Source organism: Indicator indicator, chromosome 16 (assembly GCF_027791375.1).
Source record: "Indicator indicator isolate 239-I01 chromosome 16, UM_Iind_1.1, whole genome shotgun sequence".
Lineage (NCBI taxonomy): Eukaryota > Metazoa > Chordata > Aves > Piciformes > Indicatoridae > Indicator > Indicator indicator.
In genome coordinates, this window is record NC_072025.1 from 953,268 (window position 1) to 964,586 (window position 11,319).

The 11,319-nt window shown below is 56.0% G+C and overlaps 1 protein-coding gene across 1 annotated transcript; it reads right to left on the reverse strand.

The window, feature by feature from the left end:
• Positions 1 to 975: 975 nt before the first annotated feature.
• LOC128972010 (uncharacterized) lies at positions 976 to 9,067 on the reverse strand. Its single transcript, XM_054387774.1, has 20 exons — positions 9,007 to 9,067; positions 7,712 to 7,852; positions 7,440 to 7,454; positions 7,128 to 7,326; positions 6,817 to 7,049; positions 6,603 to 6,638; positions 5,895 to 5,975; positions 5,583 to 5,781; positions 5,272 to 5,504; positions 5,058 to 5,093; positions 4,350 to 4,430; positions 4,038 to 4,236; positions 3,727 to 3,959; positions 3,514 to 3,549; positions 3,275 to 3,355; positions 2,963 to 3,161; positions 2,652 to 2,884; positions 2,427 to 2,477; positions 2,208 to 2,315; positions 976 to 1,376 (listed from the first exon to the last, which is right to left on the reverse strand). The coding sequence occupies exons 2-20, from the start codon at positions 7,721 to 7,723 to the stop codon at positions 1,368 to 1,370; spliced, it is 2,274 nt and encodes a 757-aa protein (XP_054243749.1). The 5' UTR covers positions 7,724 to 7,852; positions 9,007 to 9,067; the 3' UTR covers positions 976 to 1,367.
• Between the last annotated feature and the right edge of the window lie 2,252 nt (positions 9,068 to 11,319).

Below are 11,319 nucleotides of genomic sequence, written 5' to 3' on the forward strand. Positions count from 1 at the left end.
GGGTTTGGTCTCTTCGCCACAAGTGGATAGGCTGAGAGAAGATGACCTCAGGTTGCACCAGGAGAGCTTTAGGCTGGACAGTAGAAGAAACTTCTTCACTGAAAGTGTTCCCAAAGACTGGCACAGGTTGCCCAGGGAGGTGGTTGAATCCCCATCCCTGCAGGGGTTTCAAAGAGTCAGAGATGTGGTGCTGAGGGCCGTGGGTTTAGCAGCAGCCTTGGACGTTAGGTAATGGTTGGATCCCATGATCTCAAAAGGCTTTCCTAACTAAAGCAATTCTATGACTCTATGACTGCCTCTGATTTTATAAGTGGGGTAAAGCTATTTTGTGGCTTAGCTTTTTCCATTTTCTGAATTCTCTAAATTGAACTAAAGTTGCCCATAAACATTCTTGTAGAATTCCTGACCAAATAGAACCTGTAAATAAAATGCAACAAGTTTTGTACATAATTTTGGGGTGCATAATTTTTCAGGAAAATAAAGATCACTATATTTTCATAATTCCCACCTTGTTAATTTATCTCCAATCAAAGCACAGTCCTGAGAGCAGAGGATGCAGAGAAAGCAGAGTTGCTGAATGCCTTCTTTGCTTCAGTCTTTACCCCTTAGACTGCACTCGCCTATGATCCTGGCTGCAAGCCAACCCCAGCCCCAGCGTCAGGTTTCAGCTGGTGGTACTGGAGTCCTTGCTGGAGGAGAGCTCTGAGGAGCCTTTGGATGGCTCTGAGGAGCAGGAGGCCAAGGTCAGCAAGGCAGAGGTGTCCTGGCTGGCCAAGCACAAGGCCTACATCCTGCAGCCTGCTCACCTCCTGCTCCTGCACAACACCAAAGCCCTGCTGCAGAGCCACAGCACTGCAGGGAGCCCCTGCCCCAGGCCTGTGCATGCCACAGGGCCAGCAGTGGTGTCCAGCAGCCTGGGCTGGTGATGTCCTTCTCTCCAGCCACAAGCCTTTGGTCAGAGCTGTGTGCCCCTGTGCAGCTGAGGAGGGCAGGCATGGGGCAGCTGGCTGGGCTCCTGGCAGCAGCCCAAGCTCAGCCCAGCCCAGCCCAGCTGCCTGGGGACACGTTGTCTGCTCTAGGACACCCAGGCAGTACCTTCTGCATTGTCTTGTGCTCTCTGCTTTATTGTCATTGTAGATGTTGGTGGAGGGAAATGGGGACATGTAATGGAGCGAGCAGGAATGAAGCCCCTCATGAATGCATGGCAATGAAGCTGCAGCAAGCAGAAGGGAACAGCTCCTCCTCAGCAAAGGTCCTTCCCTGGGGTGAGGCATTGGGGTGCGTGGGGCAATGCTGAGGCTCCTCTGTGGGTCAGGGCTGGTCATGCTCAGGCTGTTCTGGCTGTTGCCATTACTTCACATCACAGATCACTGCCCCTGCAACGTCAGGAGGGTGTGTGGGCTGCAGCCTGGCCCAAGAGGGATGGATTGTCCCCAGATTGCCTACCGTGCCCTTCCCACACCATGCTTCTGGGTCCCCACCAACAGTGGCATTTTGGAGCCCAGCTCTACTGGGGACCCCAAGGACCTCCTGGGTCCTGGGGACTCCATCCCTCCCAGACACCCCATGTGTGCTGAGGGCCCAGTAGGCCCTTCTGAAGGTCCCAGTCCATCCTGGAAAACTCAGTCCTCCTTGGGACCACAGAGTCTTACTTGGTAACCCTCCTTCCCAGGAACTCTACTGCCTTGTCTGTGACTCTGCTATCCCAGAACCTCAAGAGCCACCCAGATCTTTCTTGGTGACCCCATCTCTGCTGGTGACTAGGCCTTCCTTTGGCCCTCCCAGTCCTGATGGGGACCCAGCCACCCCATGGATGTAAGCCTACTTGGAGAAGTCTTGGGGACCTCAGTGCTATTGGGGTCCTTGCATCCATCCCACTGCTTTCTGCTGGGTCTGCTCTTAATGCTGGCAGCAGGAGCTCATCACTCCTGGAGAACCCAAAGGCCTCCTGGGGACAGGAAAGCCCTCCCAGGGACCCCACTGCCTTGTCTGTGACCCTGCTTTCCCAGGACCCTATGACCCTCCAGAGGAACCCATCTTTCTTTGGGGACTCCATCCCTACTGGTGACTCAGCCCTCTCTTGGCCCTCCCAGTCCTGATGGGGACCCATCCCCCACATGGACCTAAGTGTACTTGGAGATGTCACCGCCCTGTTGGGGACCTCAGTGTTCTTTGGGTCCATGCACTCTCCCAGGGACCCCAGGCACCTTTGACAACACTGCAGCTGTCCCAGGGATACCAGAGCCCTGCCTGGAAGGGCTGTCACTGGGGATACTCATGGCCTCCTCTCTGCCATCTTCATCAGAGATTTCCACCTGCAAGAGAAATGTGTCCATGCACAGAGGGTTTGACTGTCCCCACCACTGGCCCAGAGATGGCTCCAGACCATTCCCAGGGACCCAGGTGGCCTACCAAGGAGGACTAACCCTGGGAATGCTCACAGCCTTTTCTTTGTCAACTTCTTCGTGGAATTCCACCTGCAAGAGAAAGGTGTCCATGCATAGGGGGCTTGGCTGTCCCCACCACTAGCCCCACCACTGTCCCTACCACCTATGGGCCAGCCTGAGGAGGTCTCGGATCAGGATGCAAGGGCAGGAGGGGCTGTGGGTGCAGAAACCATCACACCACAGCCATGATAGCTCCATGCTCACCAGTTTCCTGTAGAAGTCTGCCAAGCCCAGAAGCCAGAGGGCAAAGTGGATGCAGTTGTTGGTGCCTAGGTGATACTCAGCTTCGCTGTGCATTGCCTCCTTGACTTTGCTACGGAAGTCATTGAGGTCAATCCCTCCTCTTTTCCGGTAGATCTGGTAATTCCGTGTTGCCATTTTCATGGCCTGGAAGCCTTCCTTGCTGATCTGACCATTGCTACCCTGACCAGAGATTTCTGCAGAACCAAGAGCTGCTGTTGCCCTGACCCAGGCTCTGCCATATCACAGACATGACCTGGGGCTCAGGCACTTACCCTGGAAGTGTATGAGCTCTCCATCCCCGATGTAGACAGCTGCGTGTTTGAAGAGGCAGTAAAGGAGGTTCTTATCTTGCATGGGGACAAGAATGATGTCCCCAGGCTGCATTTCTGCCTCTGGCACTTTGTCGAAGACCTTCCCATGCCCAGGGATGCTCTTGCGCAGCAGAAACTGAATGGCATTATACATCCTCTGCTAACGGCACCATGGAGAGAGTGTGAGGAGATGGCAGAACAGGTCCCACCAAACACCAACGCCCCCCAAATCCCCCATGCTGCCAGCCAAGGCCTCACCAGGCTCCTACTTACAGAACTGTTCCACATCTGCAAGGAGAGAGGTTGGACTTGATGATCTCTGAGGTCATTTCCAACCTGGCTGATTCTCTGATTCTGTGACAGGAAGAGAACTGGGGTCAGCACCCCATGACTCTTCCTCCTTTTGAGGTCACTGCATCCCTCTCAGGGATCCCAGTCCCCTTTGATGGCCTCCAAGCCTTCCCAGGGACCCCATGTCTGTGCCAGGGAGGGCTGACACTTGGGATACTCACGGCCTCTTCTTTGCCATCTTCCTTTGGGATTTCCACCTGCAAGAGAAAGGTTTCCATGCACAGAGGACATGTCTGTCCTCACCTATGGCCCCTGCACTGCTGGGACACCTGTGGGCCAGCCTGAGGGGGAATTGGTTCAGGATGCAAAGGCAGGGCTGGCTGTGGGTGCAGAAACCATCACACCACAGCCAGGATACCAAGCTCCATGCTCACCAGCTGCAAGTAGAAGTCCTCTAAGCCCAGAAGCCAGAGGGCAAAGTGGATGCAGTTGGTGGTGCCTGGGTGATACTTGGTTCCCCTGTTCATCGCCTCCTGGGCTTTGCTTTGGAAGTCATTGAGGTCGATCTCTCCTCTCTTCCTGTAAATCTGGCATTTCCCTAGTGCCTTTTTCATGGCCTGGAAGCCTTTCTTGCTGATCCAAGCAGTGTTACCCTCACCAGTGCTTCCTGGAAAACCAAGAGCCACCACTGCCCTGGCCCAGGCTCCACCATGTCACAGACACGGCCCAGGGCTCAGGCACTTACCCTGGAAGTGTATGACCTCTCCATCCCCAAGGTAGACAGCTGCGTGTTTGAAGAGGGAGCAAACGGAGACAGAGTTCTCTATGGGGTAGAGCACAATGTCCCCAGGCTGCAGTTCTCTCTCTGGCACATCATCAAAGACCTCCCCATGGCCAGGGATGCTCTTGTGCAGCAGAAACTTCATTGCCTCAAACTGCTTCTGCTAATGGCACCATGGAGGGAGGGTGAGGAGGTGGCAGAACAGGTCCCACCAACCCCCAACACTCCTCAACTCCCCCAGGATGCCAGCCAAGGCCTCACCAGGCTCCTACTTACAGAACTGCTCGATATCTGCAAGGAGAGAGGTTGGACTTGATGATCTCTGAGGTCTTTTCCAACCTGGCTGATTCTGTGCTTCTGTGACAGGAAGAGAAGTGGGCTCAGCACCTGTGCCTGGAGGGCAGAGTCCCAGCTGCCACTACACCCTGCCTGTGATGGCTGCTGCCAGGGCAAGGGCTTGGCTCAGGCAAGAGTCAGGCTGTGCCTCCCTGCTGCTGCAAGCTGGAGACATCCAGGGACAAGCCCTGTTCCTCCCCTGCCCCCTTTCCCAGAGGGACACCATTGCAGGCAGCTGCCTGCAGAGTGCTGAGGCCATGGAAGAGTCCTTACAGTGGTACCCAGCAGTGATGCTTCTGAGACAGAGCTGCTGACAGAGCTGGGCTGCTGGCATCGCCAACAATGGGAGCATAGCCATCCTGGGGACTCTAAAAGCCTCCTGGGGCCTCTGACACTGTTGATGGCCCAGCAGCCTTTTATGAAGGACTCAATCCCTCCAGGGAAATCCTGTGCCCATGGGGACCCCTCCCTATGTCCCAGGCACCACACAGCCCTGTCTGTGGTGCTGCTTTCCCAGAACCCCACGACTCTTCCTCCTTTTGGGGTCACTGCATCCCTCTCAGGGATCCCAGTCCCCTTTGATGGCCTCCAAGCCTTCCCAGGGACCCCATGTCCGTGCCAGGGAGGGCTGACACTTGGGATACTCACGGCCTCTTCTTTGCCATCTTCCTTTGGGATTTCCACCTGCAAGAGAAAGGTTTCCATGCACAGAGGACATGTCTGTCCTCACCTATGGCCCCTGCACTGCTGGGACCACCTGTGGGCCAGCCTGAGGGGGAATTGGTTCAGGATGCAAAGGCAGGGCTGGCTGTGGGTGCAGAAACCATCACACCACAGCCAGGATACCAAGCTCCATGCTCACCAGCTGCAAGTAGAAGTCCTCTAAGCCCAGAAGCCAGAGGGCAAAGTGGATGCAGTTGGTGGTGCCTGGGTGATACTTGGTTCCCCTGTTCATCGCCTCCTGGGCTTTGCTTTGGAAGTCATTGAGGTCGATCTCTCCTCTCTTCCTGTAAATCTGGCATTTCCCTAGTGCCTTTTTCATGGCCTGGAAGCCTTTCTTGCTGATCCAAGCAGTGTTACCCTCACCAGTGCTTCCTGGAAAACCAAGAGCCACCACTGCCCTGGCCCAGGCTCCACCATGTCACAGACACAGCCCAGGGCTCAGGCACTTACCCTGGAAGTGTATGACCTCTCCATCCCCAAGGTAGACAGCTGCGTGTTTGAAGAGGGAGCAAACGGAGACAGAGTTCTCTATGGGGTAGAGCACAATGTCCCCAGGCTGCAGTTCTCTCTCTGGCACATCATCAAAGACCTCCCCATGGCCAGGGATGCTCTTGTGCAGCAGAAACTTCATTGCCTCAAACTGCTTCTGCTAATGGCACCATGGAGGGAGGGTGAGGAGGTGGCAGAACAGGTCCCACCAACCCCCAACACTCCTCAACTCCCCCAGGATGCCAGCCAAGGCCTCACCAGGCTCCTACTTACAGAACTGCTCGATATCTGCAAGGAGAGAGGTTGGACTTGATGATCTCTGAGGTCTTTTCCAACCTGGCTGATTCTGTGCTTCTGTGACAGGAAGAGAAGTGGGCTCAGCACCTGTGCCTGGAGGGCAGAGTCCCAGCTGCCACTACACCCTGCCTGTGATGGCTGCTGCCAGGGCAAGGGCTTGGCTCAGGCAAGAGTCAGGCTGTGCCTCCCTGCTGCTGCAAGCTGGAGACATCCAGGGACAAGCCCTGTTCCTCCCCTGCCCCCTTTCCCAGAGGGACACCATTGCAGGCAGCTGCCTGCAGAGTGCTGAGGCCATGGAAGAGTCCTTACAGTGGTACCCAGCAGTGATGCTTCTGAGACAGAGCTGCTGACAGAGCTGGGCTGCTGGCATCGCCAACAATGGGAGCATAGCCATCCTGGGGACTCTAAAAGCCTCCTGGGGCCTCTGACACTGTTGATGGCCCAGCAGCCTTTTATGAAGGACTCAATCCCTCCAGGGAAATCCTGTGCCCATGGGGACCCCTCCCTATGTCCCAGGCACCACACAGCCCTGTCTGTGGTGCTGCTTTCCCAGAACCCCACGACTCTTCCTCCTTTTGGGGTCACTGCATCCCTCTCAGGGATCCCAGTCCCCTTTGATGGCCTCCAAGCCTTCCCAGGGACCCCATGTCCGTGCCAGGGAGGGCTGACACTTGGGATACTCACGGCCTCTTCTTTGCCATCTTCCTTTGGGATTTCCACCTGCAAGAGAAAGGTTTCCATGCACAGAGGACATGTCTGTCCTCACCTATGGCCCCTGCACTGCTGGGACCACCTGTGGGCCAGCCTGAGGGGGAATTGGTTCAGGATGCAAAGGCAGGGCTGGCTGTGGGTGCAGAAACCATCACACCACAGCCAGGATACCAAGCTCCATGCTCACCAGCTGCAAGTAGAAGTCCTCTAAGCCCAGAAGCCAGAGGGCAAAGTGGATGCAGTTGGTGGTGCCTGGGTGATACTTGGTTCCCCTGTTCATCGCCTCCTGGGCTTTGCTTTGGAAGTCATTGAGGTCGATCTCTCCTCTCTTCCTGTAAATCTGGCATTTCCCTAGTGCCTTTTTCATGGCCTGGAAGCCTTTCTTGCTGATCCAAGCAGTGTTACCCTCACCAGTGCTTCCTGGAAAACCAAGAGCCACCACTGCCCTGGCCCAGGCTCCACCATGTCACAGACACGGCCCAGGGCTCAGGCACTTACCCTGGAAGTGTATGACCTCTCCATCCCCAAGGTAGACAGCTGCGTGTTTGAAGAGGGAGCAAACGGAGACAGAGTTCTCTATGGGGTAGAGCACAATGTCCCCAGGCTGCAGTTCTCTCTCTGGCACATCATCAAAGACCTCCCCATGGCCAGGGATGCTCTTGTGCAGCAGAAACTTCATTGCCTCAAACTGCTTCTGCTAATGGCACCATGGAGGGAGGGTGAGGAGGTGGCAGAACAGGTCCCACCAAACCCCAACACTCCTCAACTCCCCCAGGATGCCAGCCAAGGCCTCACCAGGCTCCTACTTACAGAACTACTCGATATCTGCAAGGAGAGAGGAAGAGAACTGGGCTCAGCACCTGTGCCTGGAGGGCAGAGTCCCAGCTGCCACTACACCCTGCCTGTGATGGCTGCTGCCATGGCAAGGGCTTGGCTCAGGCAAGAGTCAGGCTGTGCCTCCCTGCTGCTGCAAGCTGGAGACATCCCGGGACAAGCCCTGTTCCTCCCCTCCCCTCTGTCTCAGCAGCACATTGTTGCAGGAAGCTGCCTGCAGAGGGTTGTGGAGATTGCAGAGTCCTTACCATTATTGCCATCACTGATGTTGCTATGACCCAGCCTGTATTGGAGCTGGCCTGCTGGCACCTCCCACAAGGGCAGTATGAAGCACAGCAGGGATGCCTTATATCCTGAGGTGCTGGATCCAAGCTGACCTCTCCTACTTCCTGTGAAATGCAAGTGAATGTTCAGTTTGGGAACAGAAAGAGACCACTTAGAGTATCCTGGAAATGCTCCTCAGTTCTACCCCTCTGCTGTGGAATCCATCATCCACATTCCCCACCACCAGAGTCTGCCCTGTACTGAGTGTTAGGATGCAGGGGAGGCAGGAGGTGCTGTGAGGCTGCTGTGGCAACAGTGGTGCTAGCATGGGTGGCAATAGCAGGGATAGGCAGCAGCAGGGGTAGGTCCTAGCAGAGGTGGGTGCTAGCAGGGGGGGTGCTAGCAGGAGATGGGTGCTACAGGGATGGGTCCTAGTGGCAGCTGAGTGCCAGCAGAGGCTGGGTGCCAGACTCCCTCTGCCCTTCTCCCCACAGGTGAGCACCCTGGGGCAGATCCTGTGAGCCCAGTCCAGGCCTTTCCTCCAGTCCCAGTGCTGGGTGCCACTGGTGTATGGGTGCTGGTTGAAGGTCCCTGGTTGGGTGGTGGCAGAGGGTCCCTGTTTAGGGGCTGGAGCAGAGTTCTGTCAGCTTTGGCATCTCCCCTTTATGGCAGCTGTGCAGTCCCTGTGGCATTTGTGTTGCTTTCACTTTTCCTCTCATTTCCCAGAAGTTCTTTTTCCCGAAGCCAGTGCTGAGTGACCTCCAAGTCTGCTGCAGCCAAGCAGCTGTTGGCCAACCTGCAGTGCTCCTGGGGGACTTGAGACCATTTCCTCTCATCCTATCACTTGTTAGTAAGGAGACAAGACCAAGCCCCAGCTCATTCCAACCCCCTTTCATGGAGCCGTAGAGAGCCAGAATGTCTGTGCTCAGCCTCCTGTTCCTCTGTGAAAGACTACCCCAGGTGGTCTCCTCTCTGCCCAAACTTAGCATTCAGTGTCAATCACAAAGCAGCCCCAGCTTTAAGAAGCACAATGTCCCAGGCAGGTTTCACAGTTTGCACCGTGTCCAGGTTTCCCTTTCAGCCTTTCTCTCTCCACCTCTCAGGAAGACAAAGAGCAGAAGAGGTCAGCTGCAAGCCAGCAAAAGTCACCCTGTGCTTCCCAGCCGCTAAAGGTGGAGACATCCCAGGAGAAGTCCGTTTCTCGTCTCCCCCCTGTCCCAGCGGCACAGCAGCAGCAGAAGCTTCCTGCAGGGGGCTGCGGAGATGGGAGCGTCCTTACCACAATACTGAGCAGTGATGTCCCTGGGACGGAGCTGTTGACGGATCTGGGTGCTGGCACCTCCGAGGGCTGTGGGAAATGAAGCAGGGCTGGGCTGTGTTGGGAGGTGCTGGATGGAAACTGACATTTCCTGCTTCCTGTGACCGTGGGAGGTGGAGACTACTGAAAACGAAACCTGAGCAGAGTACAAACCCTGTGAAAACCTGCCTGGGGCTTTCTGCTATCGAGGGATAGGCAGCAGCAGGGGTAGGTCCTAGCAGAGGAGGGTGATAGCAGGGAGGGTTCCAGCAGAGATGGATGCCAGCATGGACAGTGCTAGCAGGGATGGGTTCTAGTGGCAGCTGAGTGCCATCAGAGGCTGGGTGCCAGACTCTCTCTGCCCCTCTCCCCACAGGTGAGCCCCCTAGGGCAGACCCTGTGAGCCCTGTCCAGGCCTTTCCTCTAGCCCCGGTGCTGGGTGCCACAGGTGTGTGGGTGCTGGCAGAGGGTCCCTGGTTAGGGCCTGGAGCAGATTTCTGGCAGCTTTGGCATCTCCCTTGCATGGCAATGAAGTGTGGCACAAGAGCCTGTGCAGTCCCTGTGGGATTTGTGTTGCTTTCACTTTTCCTCTCCTTTCCCTGAAGTTCTTTTCCCTGAAGCCAGTGCTGAGTGACCTCCAAGTCTGCTGCAGCCAAGCAGCTGTTGTCCAACCTGCAGTGCCCCTGGGGAACTTGAGACCATTTCCTCTCATCCTATCAGTTGTTATGTGAGAGAGGATATCAGGACCCAGCTCATTCCAGCCTCCTTTCATGGAGCCCTAGAGAGCCAGGTCTCTGCTCAGCCTCCTCTTCTCCTGACAAAGGCTTCCCTTTGAGTCTTTCTCCACCTCTCACAAGTAGTAGGGGAGGTCAGCTGCAAGTACCACCCCAGCACCCAGGTGGGTGTCCCACTATGATATGGGGTCCCTGGCCAGGACTGAGACACTCAATACTCAGGGAATGATCTCACTGCAATTCCCTCAAGCCCCAGCTGCAGGAAAGGTGGCACCTGGGAGGTGACCAGGGGAGGTCTCATCTGCCAGAAAGAGCATCATGAGAAGCCCATTTAACAGGAGGGTCTGCAGAACAGTTCTGGTGAGGAGCAGCCAAGGAGATTGCTTAGTGTGGAACAAAGATGCTGAGAGGAGAGGTTCTGGTTCTTTATAGGTCTATGAAAGGAGGTTGGAGCCAAGTGGAGTTTGGTCTCTTCCCCACACATCGACAGGCTGAGAGGAAATACTGTCAAGGGTCATGAAGGGAGGCTTAAGTTGCACTTAACAATAAACTTCTTCAGCGCAAGTGTTCCCAGAGACTGGCACAGGGTGCCCAGGGAGGAGGTTGAATCCCCATCCCTGCAGGGGTTTCAAAGAGGCAGAGATATGGTGCTGAGGGCCATGGTTTAGCACCAGCCTTGGTAGAGTTAGGTAATGGTTGGCGTCCAAAGGTGTTTCCCAAGTAAAGCAATTCTATGAGTGTATGATCCTGGCTGCAAGCCAACCCCACCCCCAGCATCAGGTTTCAGCTGGTGGTGCAGGAGTCCTTGCTGGAGGAGAGCTCTGAGGATGGCTCTGAGGAGCAGGAGGCCAAGGTCAGCAAGGCAGAGGTGTCCTGGCTGGCCAAGCACAAGGCCTACGTCCTGCAGCCTGCTCACCTCCTGCTCCTGCACAACACCAAAGCTCTGCTGCAGAGCCACAGCACTGCAGGGAGCCCCTGCCCCAGGCCTGTGCATGCCACAGGGCCAGCAGTGGTGTCCAGCAGCCTGGGCTGGTGATGTCCTTCTCTCCAGCCACAAGCCTTTGGTCAGAGCTGTGTGCCCCTGTGCAGCTGAGGAGGGCAGGCATGGGGCAGCTGGCTGGGCTCCTGGCAACAGCCCAAGCTCAGCCCAGCCCAGCCCAGCTGCCTGGGGACAGGTTGTCTGCTCTAGGACACCCAGGCAGTACCTTCTGCATTGTCTTGTGCTCTCTGCTTTATTGTCATTGTAGATGTTGGTGGAGGGAAATGGGGACATGTAATGGAGGGAGCAGGAATGAAGCCCCTCATGAATGCATGGCAATGAAGCTGCAGCAAGCAGAAGGGAACAGCTCCTCCTCAGCAAAGGTCCTTCCCTGGGCTGAGGTGTTGGGGTGCATGGGGCAATGCTGAGGCTCCTCTGTGGGTCAGGGCTGGTCATGCTCAGGCTGATGTGGCTGTTGCCAGTCCCTCACATCACAGATCACCACCCCTGCAATGTCAGGGTGTGTGTGTGGGTTGCAGCCTGGCCCAAGAGGGGTGGAGGTTCCCTAGATTCCCACCCCTT